This window comes from Embiotoca jacksoni, unplaced genomic scaffold (genome assembly GCF_022577435.1).
Source record: "Embiotoca jacksoni isolate LCO1_2020_lvr unplaced genomic scaffold, fEmbJac1.0.p SCAF_74, whole genome shotgun sequence".
In the NCBI taxonomy this organism is placed as follows: domain Eukaryota; kingdom Metazoa; phylum Chordata; class Actinopteri; family Embiotocidae; genus Embiotoca; species Embiotoca jacksoni.
The window spans coordinates 991859-1009195 of record NW_027185430.1 but is presented as its reverse complement, the minus strand read 5'-3'; the positions used below and the strand labels follow the sequence as shown (position 1 = coordinate 1009195).

Here is a 17337-nt window from a genome sequence, read left to right as displayed (position 1 = left end):
TGCTGGAGACATTTTATTGACATTGTATTTGATGAGAGAAGTTGAATGGGGGATGGCACAGTGGTGCAATGGTTAGCATTGTCGCCTCAGTGAAAAGGTTCTGGGTTCAAATCCAGGCCTGGGCATTTCTATGCGGAGTTTGCATGTTCTTCCTGTGCCTGCGTGGGTTCTCTCCGGGTACTCCGGCTTCCTCCCACCATCCAAAAACATCAAGTTAATTGGTGGTTCTACAAATTGCCCTTAGGTGTGAATGGTCTTTGTTTCTGTGTGTTGGCCCTGTGATAGACTGGCGACCTGTCCAGGGTGTACCCTGCCTTTGCCCAAAAGTGAGCTGCGATAGGCTCCAATCCCCCCATGACCCTGTTCAGGATAAAGCGGGTATAGATGATGAATGGGAATCTATGGAGCCGGAGGCTTTTTGGAGCCAACTTCTGGTGGGACTCTGCGGTATTTTAGCTTAAGACACTTCTGCATCAGAACCATTTTTCAGACCTGGACGCCACTAACACTTTTATCTACAGTCTGTGGTCAGAACACACAGCTGTTAGAACAGCCGCTCCTATTATTTTCTATGTAAACCCACACAACACCAGCACATAGTGGCGGCGCTCAGCATCACTTCACACCACGGTCCTTCGCCAACATGCCTGAAAAATACTTTTTTCCCCCAAATAGCTATTTTTGTACTTTGCGGCTCCTGCAGCAGTTATTCACTCCTAACCTCCCGACAAGTGAACTATTATTCTGCTCTTGCTGCAGATCGACTTCCTCATCTCTCTATGTTGCAGTTTTCTTCCAAAGAAAACATGTTTTCACGCGTTGCTGCGCACTGCGTCCTATTGGTGTTAGGGGTGTCAGTTGAAGCTGATGCCATCAGAAGTACATATTCCTGGCTTACTTATCCATGCTTACATGATGACGCAATCCTAACCTCCACAGTTCTGTAGGACTTTTAGTGGTAGTGGCGGGATTGAAATCAGTGGTCCTACCTTAGCAACGGTCTCATGGAACTTGAAAAGTGGATCCAGGGTTCCTGGTGACTCTGCAGAAAACAAGGCCTCTGTCAGAAAACTGGTGGTCTGAAAAAGAGGTGAGATAGAGATGAAGTCATTTTCACGTGACACTTAAAGAGTTTCTTTTCAAGTTTCCCTGGACCTCTTTTCAAGTCCAATCATGATCTAGTTCAAAAACCTTTTTGTTAAAGTGGGATTACATTGATTTCCACTCTAGAGCAGAAATTACTAATAACAAAAAAATGTCACCCTTTTTAAACTTGACTTTTATAGTGTTTTTTGTTCTGTTCTATTCTCAGAGTGGAGAAGAGTGAACTGCCAGGGTTTTGACAGAAAACCACAGTAAACACTTTGCAGGCCACCGAGCTGCCAGCACGTTTTGTTCTGCTGTCAATTACACACATATATACGCATTAACACACACAAATACAACACGTAACCCCCCCCCAAAAAAAAAAAAAAATCACCGCACTGTCACCGCAGCGTACTTTGTAACGTCCCAAAAACAAAGCTACTTCAAAACAATGTGACTTCAAAGTGTCAGTGCCATTGCTGCAGAGCAACTGTTGTTTTATTTTTTTACATGGAGTCAAATTAAGTAGCAGACAGCTTGAAATATCAGAAGTTCAAACACTCCAGTTCTGCAGAGTTCAGCCTGGAAGACAGGAAACGTCTGGTAACTCCTGGATATCCAGACACACCGAACACAAACAGTCTCATTTATTGTGGAACAATCTCTCTGCGTGGTTGGTGGAAGTTTAGAGAGTTTCTGATACAGCAAACAATGACAGGAAGATGTATTTGATATTCATCGAGTACAGTGTTGATTTTACATGATCATGCAAAAAACAGTCATACAGAACAAATTCTGGAAAGGTTTCTGTGTATTAATTCATTCAGTCTTGAGACTCTTTCTGCAGGATGCAGATCACTGAGTCATGGACAGTTTGTATGTGTGATTGTGATTGTTGGTAACAGGATAGTGTACATTAGTGTAAAATCTTGCTGATTTTTAGAGACTAATTTTGGGGAGTACAATTTGGAATTTACAGTTTTATATTTTATCTTTCTTTCTATGTTCTTGCTAAAATATGCAAAATATGTTTCCATGTACATGAAAGACGGGTAATAAAAGGAAAGACAGGTAACTAAAGGAAAGGTGGATAACTAAAGGAAAGACGGGTAAGAAAAGGAAAGACCGCTAAGGAAAGGAAAGATGGGTACGAAAATTAAGGATTGGTAAGGAAAGGAAACATGGGTAAGGAAAGGAAAGATGGGTACAAAAATGAAGGACGGGTAAGGAAAGGAAAGATGGGTAACTAAAGGAAAGACGGGTAAGAAAAGGAAAAACTGGTGAGGAAAGGAAAGACGGGTATGAAAAGGAAAGATGGGTAAGAAAAGGAAAGATGGGTACGACAGAAGGACTTGAGGAACAACATCAGTTGACCGAGGTAAGCACCTTTTGTCCCATTGAAATGAGTTCTGATTGGACAGCTTTTTGTTGTGTAGCACACACAGGGAAATTATTTATTAGCCAGATACTGAATACTTAAGTGCTGCAAATGCTCCTTGAAAACACTTGTTTATTTTACCATCTTCATAAACCGTCACATCATTAAATCAAAACCTAAAAGGCAGAAAAAGACTCTGAGAAGTTCCTCAGACAAAGAAATGCTAGCAGAGTTTGAGATGATTAATCTATATTGTTTAGAGGTAAGACAGTATTTTTATAGAGAGCTCTCGTGTCAACTAATGACAGGCGGGAACAGTGAGGTGAAGAAACACTTCAGAACAGGCAGGAAACCATTCTCAGTGGAGTCAAAAGTACTGCAGCAGTGCAGCAAAAGATGCATTTTATCTTTGTTTTTAAAGGTATAATTTGACAGGTTTTTAAGTTGGATAGAAAGCCATAAGGTTTATAGATCACATGTTGATTATTTTTTACCAAAAAGGGAACTGCTGATAACATTAACAAACGTCATGTAGAAATTGTATTTATCAAAAATTAAACCCACACCCAAAAGGCAGTGATAGGAGCTGGTTAAAGAGGTGAAGCTATGTAGACCTGTAATATTTTTAATGAACTCCTAGGGCACACATCATGTTTTCTCCCTGCTCACTGTGACAATGTTGTCGTAACGTGGTGGCAGCTCTGCAACTCTAGTAGGTGAACAGAAAACTATTTTTAGTTTTGAAATATGTTTAGATCGGCCAGAATACATACCCTGACATAACTCAAATTGTATTATGGTTCATTTATGTACATATACAGTACTTCCTGTGTGAAGGATGACAGCTAAAAGAGTGTTTTTGGAGGTCGTTTAACTTGTGGATGATAAGCAGGTGAATTTGCTCCAATCTTCCCACTTGCTCTTGTGATGTCACTGTTGTTTTCCTCTTTTCAACCTCATGTGATTGGCCAGTTCCAGATACTGTCTCCAGAAAACTAATAACAAGGAGTGACTTTAGCTAATTACACCGAAATAACTGGTGGAGACATTTTATTGACTTTGTATTTGATGAGAGAAGTTGAATGGAAGTCTATGGAGGCTTTTTGGAGCCAACCTCTAGTTAGTGGTATTGCAGCTTAAGGCCCCTTCTACTAAGAGAGTGCACCGTCTGGGTTCACATACTATGCATGTTGCCATACATGTCAGATTGAACACACACAGAGGTTAGGATTCATAAAGGATCCTTCTGAGGTGGCATATTTGAATCATATTGGTTATATTAATAGTGGACAACACTGAGACACACAAGTCAAACACAGGAGAGAAAGATGAAAGCAGAGATATTGAGAGGACAGAGAGATAAAACAAAGCAGGATGAATAGAGAAGCAACAAATCTTTGAGAGCGTTCGAGAGGTTAATGCTGTGAGTTCATGTGAAATAAACACCCCAACAGAGATTCACTTTCATCACAGAACCGCTGCACAGCGGAGGAAGGAGCAGCATTGTCAGGCTTAGTTCCACTTCAGCTGGATTGTCATTGATTTTTTTTTTTTCACTCCTCTGTCTCTCTCTTTCTCCCCATCTGTCCAGGTGCTGAATGTAATTGGATTGCCTCACTGTAAACCCGTGGGCTTTAAAACTCTGATGGAGATCGGTTCCACAGCCAATCATGCCTGTCAAACAAGTCGGCCCTGCCAGTGACCAGCTAGCCATCACCAACTGTGAGATTGGATCATCTATCGTCTGCATATTGTCTGCATGTACATTAATAAAAAGAAGTATACTGATGTTTTTGAATCTCTAAATGTTGTGTGACCACGGTTAAAACTCAAAGTCCATTCAGTGCCATAATTAATTAGACAACAAATCCTGAAGGAACATCTGAAACAAGAAGTTAGATTGAAGCACAAGGGAAGGATTTAAATGCAAGCAGACCCAAACCAGTGGTGACTTTCTTTTGCTCTTCCACTGCCTGTCAGACTCAGCAGTGGGAGCACACACACATGTATGGAGGAGAAAACAAAACTGATCATGTCAACATCACCCCCAAAAAAAGTGATTAAAAACAAGGTGGGATAACTTTAGACATCTTCAAAATAAATGTGAGGTTTATCACGGATATCAAGTTTGAAAACAATAGTGTCTCGTAGGAGGAAACGTACCAAACATGTTCAAGAATCCCTCCACAGATCAAAGTGTGAGTCCCGTTTACAACTTTAATGAAGAACAAAAAACGTGTGATTGTTCAACGTCAAACATGAAATGTGCTATTGAACTAATTTTCCACATTCCAGCTCCCCAACTCCGTCTTTTCTATCTTGGGTTGCTGACATCAGTGTGATACTGTCAAACTGTGATATTTTCTGAGATAGATGTTATCTTACCGTGAAAATCTCAACCCTAGTGTGGACACTCATGTAACATTCAGAGTTTAGCCGTGTGAAGCAATGAATCTTCAATGTGTCCTGAGAATAGAAGACTGACGGACGCAGCTGACGTCCTCTAAAGAAACAGTACAAATAAAGCAGCTCTTGGTGCCACGTTCACCTCAGCATCAAAGTTAAAGTAACGTTCAACCATTCAATCTTTCACCTGAAGATCTCTGCCTGCTATGCTTTTAGGTAGGTAGGTAGGTAGGTATTTACTTTATTAATCCCCGAGGGGATTTTTTTTTTTTTTTTTTTTAATCTTTTGTCTTTGTCTCCTGCGTGATTCTGCTGAACTGTACAGACAGCAGCAGATATTTACCTGCAATAAAGACGCTGTTTTGTGATTTTGAACATGCTGCACGATGCCTGTTTCACTAAACCCTCCTGTGGGTTGTTCTTTTTCTCTTTTAGTTCATCTCCTGTAATTTCATCAAACCCACTGAATAGTGTTCAGACGTTTACAGACACAAATATTTCTTACAGATGTCTCCGTTTGTTAAATGTCTGTAGATGAAAGTCCTCTCCTCACATTTCTGTTTGTGTTTTTGTGCTTCTTGTGATGTATGTGCTCATTTGCATATAGAGTGGCGAAGTGAGATCCAATCAGAAGTGGTCACCTGAGACAGACGTGGAGACGCGCGATAAAACCGGGTGTGAACAGGCAGTTTAAAGCTGGTCACTTGTGATCCCGTCACACCAGGACGGATCAGAATGGGTCGATAACGTCAGGTGTGCACAGGACTCACACTGTTCTCTCTCAGACACATCGCAGCCATCAACACCTTCCACCATGTCAAGAAACACTGACCCGTCCTCGACCTCCCCACCTGTCTGTCTGTTCCCAGCAGCCAGGTGAAGAAACAGCAAGAGAGACGGAACCAAAACAGACCTGGAGGTCCGGATGGTTCTGAAGACCTGTGCAGAGCAGCTGAGCAGGCTTCAACACCACCTCTTGTGGATCTTAGCCTGATCCAGGAGAAGGATGGAAGACATCCTGCCTTGTTCCGGTCCCAAAGAAGTCTTCTCCATCTGCCTCCAAAGACTAACGATAGGTTGCCTTGACATCCCTCATCATGAAAGTTCTGCAGGGGCTGCTTTTGGCCACCTAATACCTCCTTCAGCGAGCCCACTCTCACCTGGTCAAAGCTGATTTCCCCAGAGCCTTCAACATATCCAGTTTATAAAGCTGTGAGAGAAGCTCCAGAGGACACAGGTGGACACCTACACAACTCTCCACCCTGTTTCTGTTTCTGGTTCCAGTCTGTGACCAACCATTGGTAGAATCACTCCCAGCCCCAAAGATGAACAAAGTCTAACTTATTCCTTGTGCTTCCCATTAACACTTGCTCTTTCCCATGCCCAACATTTCCAGTCCGTCTGCTGCCGTCTCCGTGCTCCATCCTTCACCTCTCTGACCTCCCATCTCCTCTCACCATCAGCTCTTACAAGGAAAATAAACTTAGAATGTCCTGCAGTTGAATCCTCTTCCTGGTGTGCGTTCAAGACAATGCTGCCTGAAAGACAATCTTGAATGTCATTATTCTTATTTTGTCATTAATATTGTTGCTGCAAAACCACCCTAAAATATTTAATTCTATATTTCCCACCTGTAATACATAGGTTTAATTATTCAAACTACAATAAATCAACTGGCACACAGTTAGTCTTAAGCTTTTGTGCTACAACAGGGTTTTGAACGACAGACTGTTTATAAAAGTGTTCGTAGCTTCCAGGTCTGAAAAATGGATGCAGAAGTGCCTTAAGCTGCAATACTATTGAGTGCCATTAGAGGTTGGCTCCAAAAACCCATAGACTCCCATTCAACTTCTCTCATCAAATCCAAAGTGAATAAAATGTGTCCATCAGTTATCTCGGTGTTGTTAGCTAAAGTCACTCCTTCTTATTAGTTTTCTGGAGGTCCATCTGAAAATAATCCCTCATTCATTAGAAAAGAAGATTCAAGAAGACCTGTTTTTGGGGGCGTGTCTGTTTGATTGTCAGGCCTGTGGTGCAGTCAGGTTACAGGTATTGTGGGCGGGACGTAGTATCGTCAGGTTTCCAATCAGATCAGTCAGATCCAGCGCTGGCTCCTCCCCCAGCTCATCCAAATATGGTCACTTCCTGCTCTAAACCGCCCCAAACTAGCAAGATGGTGATTAACAGAATCTGAACTGGAGGCTTCATGACGTTCACAAACCAACGATGACCTCACTGATTGTTCAAACCTATCAGCAGTCCACAAGGTTCAACAGTTAGCTGCCGGAGTGGTTTTGGTCTGATAGCAGTGAGAGGTAACTGTTTGTCCTCCTACTTTTTTTTACCACAATATTAAAGTTACTTGTTTAACCCTTGTGTTGTCTTTGGGTCAAAATGACCTGCAGCTGTGTTCAACCAAGTTCTATTTTATTTTCAAATTTTTGGGGATCATTGGTGACAAAGAGGCTGTGAGGGTTTCTTTAAAGAATGATGACCAATGATCCCAAAAAATATAAAAATATAGAAATAAAATAGAACTTGGTTGAACACAGCTGCGGGTCATTTTGACCCAAGGACAACACGAGGGTTAGATGATCCACTTGCCGTCACACAGGTATGTGTTCTTTGAATTCTAGTTCAAAATGTGCCAATTCAGATTATTTTACCACAACCACCCCCATTCTAAACATAATGTGACAGAATACTCTTCAGCAACATACTCTGAAATTCATCAGAGGGACCCTGGGTGGTAATGATTAATTTGACACTTCACTTAAAACAAAGCACCACAACAACATCAGTATTCAGAGACACACATCTCAAACTGTCAGACAAAGAGAGAACACATTATAGGTGAGTGTATGAAATTAGTGGGTGGCTTCAATGGAGGTCAGGCATAACCAAGTTTTAATAATTTGATGAAGTGAGAAGGAAAATACTTCCAGAGACGTCACACACGAAACTCTTTCTTTTGTCGGGTGGTCTGGTGGCATGTTGTTGGTTGTACTAATCTGGATTTTTATTTTTTTTAAATACGGACTGAATTTATAGCAAACTGAAGAACAGATGAGAGGAACAGAAACCTGTGGAGTCATGCTTGTCTATTGATCAAAATAACATTTAAAACATGATAGAAAAACCTGAATACCAACATATTTGGTAGGAGTACAGAAATAGATTAAGCTTTGATATATTATATTTTATTTTTCTCAAAGATGACTGCCTTATAAATTACTTTTAAATTTAGATTAGCCTACCTACTGTTTTGAAAAAATGTTTTTTCATGTATTTCTCATTTGCTCCCCAGTCCGTTACAGCGATAATAATACACATAACAATGTATAACCTAATCTAATTTTGCACATCTAACACGGAGTACTACATCAACAAAATAAATTTTCTGTTGCACATTACACATACTGTTTACAATGTACATTTGCAAAACTACTTTATTGTGAACCTTTAATATACCACCTGCCTTTTGTTCTGTATTTTCTCACTTCTTGATTGATCTCTTATCTCATTTTTGGTGTTATGCACCTTGACACCAAACCACATTCCTTGAATGTGAACACTTACTTGCCTATAAACCTGATTGTAACTCTAAAGAATACATTTAATCAGAACATTCATTTAAAGGAATGTAGTGACAGTCAGAAGTACTCGTGCTCTAATGTTGTTCCTGCGTTTAGTGACTGCCAGTGTGCTGCTTTTAGCCCAGATTGTTCAACTTTGTATTCGCTCTCCTGGCAATACACTCGTCCATGTTTGTGATTGGTCAGAAGCTGCAAACCCCGCCCCTTGATTGACCTATCAAGTTGATAACCACTTAGCATGATGAAGTTTGTCAGGTTTAGTTTATGTTCTACCTGCACAGCATAAGTCAGTGTTTGGGATGTAGTAAACAATATGTATTAAATTATGCCCCTTTACTGTGTCACGTAAGTGTTGAGTGACTGAGGTGAAAGGCGCTAAAAGGAGTTGTTGGATAACAGGATCGTGTTAGAATTTTTTTACTTTTTTTTTTGTGTGTGCATTTATCAGGCCTATTGTCTATTAAATGGCTTGTTAATCCTAATTAAACAGTGCATTGTAATACTTGTTAAAACAAATTAATGTTGCTATTAGTAGCACTAATTTTAGACATGACAGCAATCATGTATAACTACTTGTTTTTGGGGTTGTTGTTTTTTCTTTGGAAGGGGGGGGGGGTGGTGGTCACATATTCAACCAAATATAAACTGATGGAACTCAAAGCTCAATTTCAAAGAGAGGTAACTCCTGTTTGTCCAAGAAGAAAAGTGGAGGCAAATGTAGGAACAAAAACAAACAAAGAAAAGAGAATCAGCAGGAAATGGGACATTAGCAAACAGAAAGATAATGAAAATAAAAGAGAAAGCCTGAGCAGAAATTCATAGACACTTATTTTTAAATGGTGTTGAAGCTCAATTTCCAGATAAATTCCATCATAACTTTAGTCCGTGTTTAATATGTTGATTTTGTGCACCGAAAAAAAAAACACATGCCTACTTGTTTCAGGAAATTCCTAGAAGTATTTCCATAAAAAAAAAAAAAAAAATCACTTTCAAGCATCATCTGTAAAACACCTGTTGTAAAAAAAAAAAATTGATTTACCGATTTGTGATATGACCTTCATGTTACATATTGAGAATGGCAGTTGATATACAGTATATTAGAGATTTTTTACATTTAGCAGTTTTTAGTTTGTAATCTGATTCTGAAAACTCATCTAGATTAAGTCAGGGTGTTGGCTTAATTAAACATCATGTTTCCATCCAAATGGCCCAGATCTCCCTACTTTGACAACATGTATTTAGCTTTAGGGTTGACTCACTTCACCTGAAACTACACAAATACTGCAGAGGAACAGTTTGTTATATGATATAAGTTTTCATCATGTTTGCTTTAACTTTATATCTCTTCCCTCTGACCTGTTGTCTCGCTCTCTGTCTTTGCTCCCTTCTCTTCTGCTTGGCAGAATTTTCTCATCATCCTGTTACTCCTCATTTGTAATTCTCCAAAATGTTCTTCATTTATCCCTCATTGTCTTTCCCTCCACTACACTCCCTCATCGTCTCCTTCAGTGCTGCTGGTATTGCTCTCACAATCTCAGGGAGTTAGGAGTTGATAAACCAGCAGAACCCAGAAAAGCCTGGTTAATGGTCTCGATTTTTTTCTCTAAAGGTTTGAAGCAGACACGCAGTTACATCCTACTGTCAAGGTAAAGGTGTGTGGACACACCAACGTTACACTTAATGTGACTGTTGCTAAAAACCATGGTCATTCTTCTGTTGTGGAAGCAGTCATCACACCCAGAGGAAACAACATGCTGACCAATTGGACAGCTGCACTGTTGAGTCAGGTCGGGCATGCTGACTGGGCTGGAGCAGATCTAAATACGGGGATTGCTTGCTTTTGATTACAAGGGTAATAATAATGATATAACAAATAAAACAAACTGAGTTTAAATGAATAAATAAAGCATAATTGTAAAACAAAAATGCGATAAATAAACAGTAACACTTCAGGGTGAATGAATTATCAAGGACTCTTGCATGAATCCCTGCATTACCTCATGCATTAGTAGCGAATGAAATCATCAGGAAGTAACATGAGTTCAAAGTCTTTCAGTCATGACGTGGACAACGACAGCCTCAGTTCTACTTTCAGCTCATTATTAGATTCTATAGGCTTTTCTCAGAATGTAAATAAACCCCGTCGCCGTGGTAACCACACCCTCCATCTGGTTCTGTCGTATGGGATGGAAACTGAAAATGTAATAGTATTTCCTCCAAACCCTGTTTTGTCGGACCACTTCTTCTTAACATCTGAAGTTCCAATAATGGACTACACAGCATGTGGGAATAAATCCCACTACAGTAGATGTCTGTCAGATGATGTCGTGGCCAAGTTTAAGGAAGCAGTTACATGTTTATCCTCTTCGATGCCGTGTGTTAAAGCAGTGGAAGACATCTACGTTGATCTTAGTCCCACACAAGTGGATCATCTGGTAGAAAACACTGCAGTATCTCTGCTACAACTCTAGATGATGTCGCCCCTCTGAAGAAGAGAGTCATGAACCAGAGGAAGTTGTCTCCATGGTACAACTCAGAACTACGCTCTGCTAGGCAGCGACTAGAAAGATGGAAAGGAAATGGAGTTCCACTAATTTAGAAGAATTTCACCTGCCTGTAAGGAGAGTCTAATATTATATAAGAAAGCTCTTCGTAAGGCCAGAACTTTATATTATTCATCATTAATAGAGGACAACAAGAACAACCCCAGGTTTATTTTCATCACTGTAGCAGGCTGACAAAGAGTCCCAGTTCTGTTGAGTCCTCTATTCCTTCAGCTCTCAGCAGTAATGACTTCATTAACTTCTTTACTAATAAAATTCTTACTATCAGGGAGAGAATCGGGCCGACCCTTCCTGACACCATCACTGATGTGATGTTAAACACAGCAGCCCTGAAAGCAACTGTAGGACCAGATGTAAACTTGGAACATTTCTCTCCTGTTGAGCTCTCTGAGTTAACTAGAATTATTTCTTCATCTGGATCCTCTAGCTGTCTATTAGATCTCATCCCAACTAAACTTTTTAAGGAAGTCTTCCCTTTAATTAATACTTCCATATTAGATCAGATCAACCTATCTGTTGTAACCGGCTATGTACCGCAGGCTTTTAAAGTGGCTGTAATTAAACCTTTACTTAAAAAGCCAACTCTTGATCCAGTTTTAGGAAACTACAGACCAATTTCCAACCTGACGTTTATTTCTAAAGTCCTTGAAAAAGTTGTTGCAAATCAACTTTTTGTTAATTTACAAAGGAATGATCTGTTTGAAGATTTTCAGCTTCTCTTCACTGGCTTCCTGTGAAATCAAGAATAGAATTTAAAATTCTCTTGATGACTTACAAAGCTCTACATGACCAGGCTCCATCATATCTTAGAGATCTTATAGAACCATATAATCCTAGCAGAGCACTTCTCTCTCAGTACGCTGGTATACTTGTGGTTCCTAGAGTTTCCAGAAGTAGAATGGGAGGCGGAGCTTCAGTTTTCAGGCTCCTCCCCTGTGGAACCAGCTCCCAGTTTGTGTTGGAGGGGCAGAAACCCTCTCTAGCTTTAAGATTAGACTCAAAACGTACCTTTTTGATAAAGCCTATAGTTAGGGCTGGCTCAGGTAGACCTGAACCAACCCTTAGTTATGCTGTTATAGGCCGAGGCTGCTGGAGGACCTCGTTACATGCTGATCTTCTTTTCTTTCCTCCTACTCTTTAACTGACTCATACCTCACCATCTTCTTCTCTCCCATAGTTTCTTCTTATTATCTGTTGTCTCCATTCAGTTCCTTCACTCGTGTAGTTTCTGTTCTTTCTTTTCCAGATGTCCCGTCATGGAGCTGCATGTCTCTGCTCTGTGATTGTCGTCTCCACCAACAGTTCTTCTCTTCTATCTCTATGCTGTCCTTTTCTCTCTCTGCTCTCCTCTCACCCCAACCGGTCAAGGCAGATGGCCGCCCACCCCTGAGTCTGGTTCTGTTAACAGATGTTCTCCACCTCTGAGCCTGGTTCTGTCGGAGGTTTCTTCCTGTTAAAAGGAGTTTTTCTTCTCTCTGTTGGAGGTTTTTCTCCCTTAAAGAGGAGTTTTTCCCTCCTAGCTTATGTGGGAATTGTTGAATTGTTGGTTTCTCTGTATAATATTGTAAAGTCTTGCTGTAAGGACTTTAATGTGTTAAGTGCCATGAAATAACCTGTGTTGTGATTTGGCGCTATATAAATAAAATACAATTGAATTGAATTGAATGAAAATAACTCCTCATTTACAGTCAGAAAGGTTCTGCTTCTGTTTTCATCACCAAATAAAACTCCGGATGAAACAGGAACAAGAGGAAAAACAGGAAGTGATGGGGTTTGTGGGAAATGTGATCTTCACATTAAAATTATCTAATGAAATGTTTATTATCAAAGGAAGTGAATACGTATCACTGTATGTCAATATAGTTTTATGCTAAGTCAAGTTGTCATAGACGTCACTTTGTTTGTGTGCATCCAGCAGGTGTATGTGTTGAATGAACATGAATTAAACATCATCTAAAGCGCTTATTTTGACAGCTGATGTAGTCGTTATTTCTATCTTACAGTCACAGACTGTCTGTTCTGGAAAGATACGCAGCTTCTAGGAGGTTTTAGTAACTTTTATCTCCATGGTTCTCTAAGTTCAATAAATAAATAAAAAAAGATTAGAACAAAAATATTTCTGTGATGTGCAGCATGATTATTATCACAGGAAGTGATTACATATTTATTTACTTATCAGGTAGGGCTAAAAATTTTTTTTTCTAATTCCTGCAATTTTACACAAAAACTCCACAAATTACTGAAATCAAACATTTTTGATCGCAACAATCACAAAAATCTCTGCGACCTCCTGGAGGGACTGATTGATGCTTGAAGTCATGCTGAAGTAATGCAGGAATTGATGATTTTTACCTTGAACATTAGAACTTTAGTAGCGCTTAAAATGGCACTTACTTATAGCACTTTGTAGTTTGGCTTTATTGAAGAAATTGTATTTTCTTGATTCTTGTTGTTCTGGGTTTTGTGCCCTCATGGTTGAAATGCACTTATTGTAAGTCGCTTTGGATAAAAGTGTCAGCTAAATGAAATGTAATGTAATCATAATTAATGTACCCTCATCGTAGAGTGTGGTACCGTAAAGACCCTGTTTTTCAACTGAACCTAATCTAACTTGTGCAGCCAGTTTTGAATTTCCAGAGGTAACCTAACACAAATGTTAACTACCGTTAAGTCTGAAAGCTTTCATATGAAGATTTTGTGTCGCGCAGTCTGTGGATCCACATGATTTCTGAATTGTAGCATAAAAACGGCTCAGCAAAGCCTGTTTAAAATGTAACAGTGAAACATTCCTCAGTCTGATCTTCAGTCCTCCACCCAAGCCCGTCTACAAACTGATCCCGGGGGGAGCTTTCTATTTTCGTGAGCACATTAGGTACAAAAGCATGCTCACACGCACACATACACTGAGCCGCATGCCAGTTCCTGATACGCTCCATCTCTGTGGCAGTTATTTGATTATACCCCGGGGCCCGTATGAGTGAGAGACAATCTGAGCCGAAGAGAGAGCGATGAGGGAGAGAAAAAAATGAGACAAATTTGAATTTGACAGTGAGAGAGCAAAAGATGGAGAGACTGGGAGTGGGAGGGCTGAGATAAAGAATAGTAGTGACAGTGCCTGGATCAATAGTGTGTTGAGATAGTCATTTGGACTCTGCTGTGGTTCCCAAAGTAAACACACACTCTCCGTTTCTCTCTGTCCGTCTCCCTATCGTATTCTCTATATCCACATCTCTTCCTCTTTCTTTTGTCTCGATGGTTCACCACTGGGTGTCACTGGGGGAACAAAAGAGGCAGATCCAACCTCAGTCTGCTATCAATAGCATCTGGAGGAGCAGAGTGAATGGGTAGCTGATCAAAGCTGTGGTCCATTCAGTCCTTAATTAAAGCAATGTTGTAAATGAAGGCTATGCCATTAGAGAGCCAGTGTCTGGTTCAATCTGAGTTTCAGCTGAGTGGGTGGGAAACAACATGACCTCATCATAAGTAACTGTTCTGTATATTGGGTTGATGTTTAGATTATTTTAATTTATCCCCCTGGTGGTTGCATGTGTTATTGCAATTAGTTTTAGCAGAAGAAGTCTTCTTTTCATTCATTCACATCATGTGATCCCATTGGGTCACATGATGTGGCCAGAGCAATGATTCCAGTGCACAGCAGAGGTGAGGGATCACATGTGGGCAGCTAATCCTCTGCCTTTCTTACATTGAGTGCCTTGAGAAGCAATGCTTGTGAGTACCAAAATACCACGTGTGCTGAATTGTACTGCTTGTTGAATGTTTACATAGAACTATAACATAAAGAGGGATGTTTTCTGGAGCTAGTATTTTTAGCATCTAAGTTAGGGTAAAGCATTGTGATGACTCAGCAAAAATGTTAATTATCAAGCCATGCCTTGTTTGTTGAAAAGGAAGGTCATTTAGCACAGTGTTTTATTATGTGTGGTACATCAGAAAATATATGTAATTTTATTTTGACATACAGTGGGTACGGAAAGTATTCAGACCCCTTTAAATTTTTCACTCTTTGTTTCATTGCAGCCATTTGCTAAAATCAAAAAAGTTCATTTTATTTCTCATTAATGTACACTCAGCACCCCATCTTGACAGAAAAAAACAGAAATGTAGAAATTTGTGCAAATGTATTAAAAAAGAAAAACTGAAATATCACATGGTCATAAGTATTCAGACCCTTTGCTCAGTATTGAGTAGAAGCACCCTTTTGAGCTCGTACAGCCATGAGTCTTCTTGGGAATGATGCAACAAGCTTTTCACACCTGGATTTGGGGATCCTCTGCCATTCTTCCTTGCAGATCCTCTCCAGTTCCGTCAGGTTGGATGGTGAACGTTGGTGGACAGCCATTTTCAGGTCTCTCCAGAGATGCTCAATTGGGTTTAGGTCAGGGCTCTGGCTGGGCCAGTCAAGAATGGTCACAGAGTTGTTCCGAAGCCACTCCTTTGTTATTTTAGCTGTGTGCTTAGGGTCATTGTCTTGTTGGAAGGTGAACCTTCGGCCCAGTCTGAGGTCCAGAGCACTCTGGAAGAGGTTTTCTTCCAGGATATCTCTGTACTTGGCCGCATTCATCTTTCCTTCAATTGCAACCGGTCGTCCTGTCCCTGCAGCTGAAAAACACCCCCATAGCATGATGCTGCCACCACCATGTTTCACTGTTGGCATTGTATTGGGCAGGTGATGAGCAGTGCCTGGTTTTCTCCACACATACCGCTTAGAATTAACACCAAAAAAGTTCAATCTTGGTCTCATCAGACCAGAGAATCTTATTTCTCATAGTCTGGGAGTCCTTCATGTGTTTTTTGGCAAACTCTATGCGGGCTTTCATATGTCTTGCACTGAGGAGAGGCTTCCGTCGGGCCACTCGGCCATAAAGCCCCGACTGGTGGAGGGCTGCAGTGATAGTTGACTTTGTGGAACTTTCTCCCATCTCCCTACTGCATCTCTGGAGCTCAGCCACAGTGATCTTTGGGTTCTTCTTTACCTCTCTCACCAAGGCTCTTCTCCCACGATTGCTCAGTTTGGCTGGACGGCCAGGTCCAGGAAGAGTTCTGGTCGTCCCAAACTTCTTCCATTTAAGGATTATGGAGGCCACTGTGCTCTTAGGAACCTTGAGTGCTGCAGAAATTATGTTGTAACCTTGGCCAGATCTGTGCCTTGCCACAATTCTGTCTCTGAGCTCCTTGGACAGTTCCTTCGACCTCATGATTCTCATTTGCTCTGACATGCACTGTGAGCTGTAAGGTCTTCTATAGACAGGTGTGTGCCTTTCCTAATCAAGTCCTATCAGTTTAATTAAACACAGCTGGACTCCAATGAAGGAGTAGAACCATCTCAAGGAGGATCAGAAGAAATGGACAGCATGTGAGTTAAATATGAGTGTCACCGCAAAGGGTCTGAATACTTATGACCATGTGATATTTCAGTTTTTCTTTTTTAATAAATTTGCACAACATTTCTACATTTCTGTTTTTTTTCTGTCAAGATGGGGTGCTGAGTGTACATTAATGAGAAATAAAATGAACTTTTTTGATTTTAGCAAATGGCTGCAATGAAACAAAGAATGAAAAATTTAAAGGGGTCTGAATACTTTCCGTACCCACTGTACATACTGATTGTGATTTATTTTTTTCCTTATTTCAGTTTTATATAAAAAAAAGATTGTTGTACATGAGAAGAGGAAAACAAACAGTAAAAGTTCATTCAACTTTACTTCTTCATCTGACTCTCTATATAACAGTATGTTCGTTATCTGTCGAAGTGTGGTCTGACACCTACTCTAAGGACAGAATAGTAACAGAATATTTCACCCACAGACTATATAAAAGTGGACGTAGAAAAATTAGGCCGATGCAGAAGTGCCTTAAGCTGCAATACTACCGAGTGCCACTAGAGGTTCGCTCCAAAAAGCCTCTGGCTCCAAGACTCCTCCCATTCAACTTCTCTCATCAAATACAAAGTCAATAAAATGTCTCCAGGAGTTATCTCAGTGTTGTTAGCTAAAGTCACTCCTTCTTATTAGTTTTCTGGAGGTCCATCTGAAAATAATCCCTCATTCATTAGAACAGAAGATTCAAGAAGATCTGTTCTTGGGGGCGTGTCTGTTTGATTGACAGGCCTGTGGTGCAGTCAGGTTACAGCTATCGGTGGGCGGGACGTAGTATCGTCAGGTTTCCAATCAGATCGGTCAGATCCACTGCTGGCTCCTCCCCCAGCACGTCCAAATATGGTCACTTCCTGCTCCAAACCGCTCCGATCTGGCAACATTCACATAACGGTCACAAACCAACGAGTGAC

At 40.5% G+C, this 17337-nt stretch overlaps 1 protein-coding gene across 1 annotated transcript in view; it reads right to left on the bottom strand.

Annotated features, from left to right (window-relative positions):
• Positions 1–17337, bottom strand: part of LOC138215397 (inactive N-acetylated-alpha-linked acidic dipeptidase-like protein 2) — a 471279-nt gene that overhangs the window by 90810 nt on the left and 363132 nt on the right. The window contains exon 14 of the mRNA XM_069177518.1: positions 990–1079. Coding sequence (XP_069033619.1) covers positions 990–1079 — 90 coding nt within the window. The remainder of the gene's footprint in view (positions 1–989; positions 1080–17337) is intronic.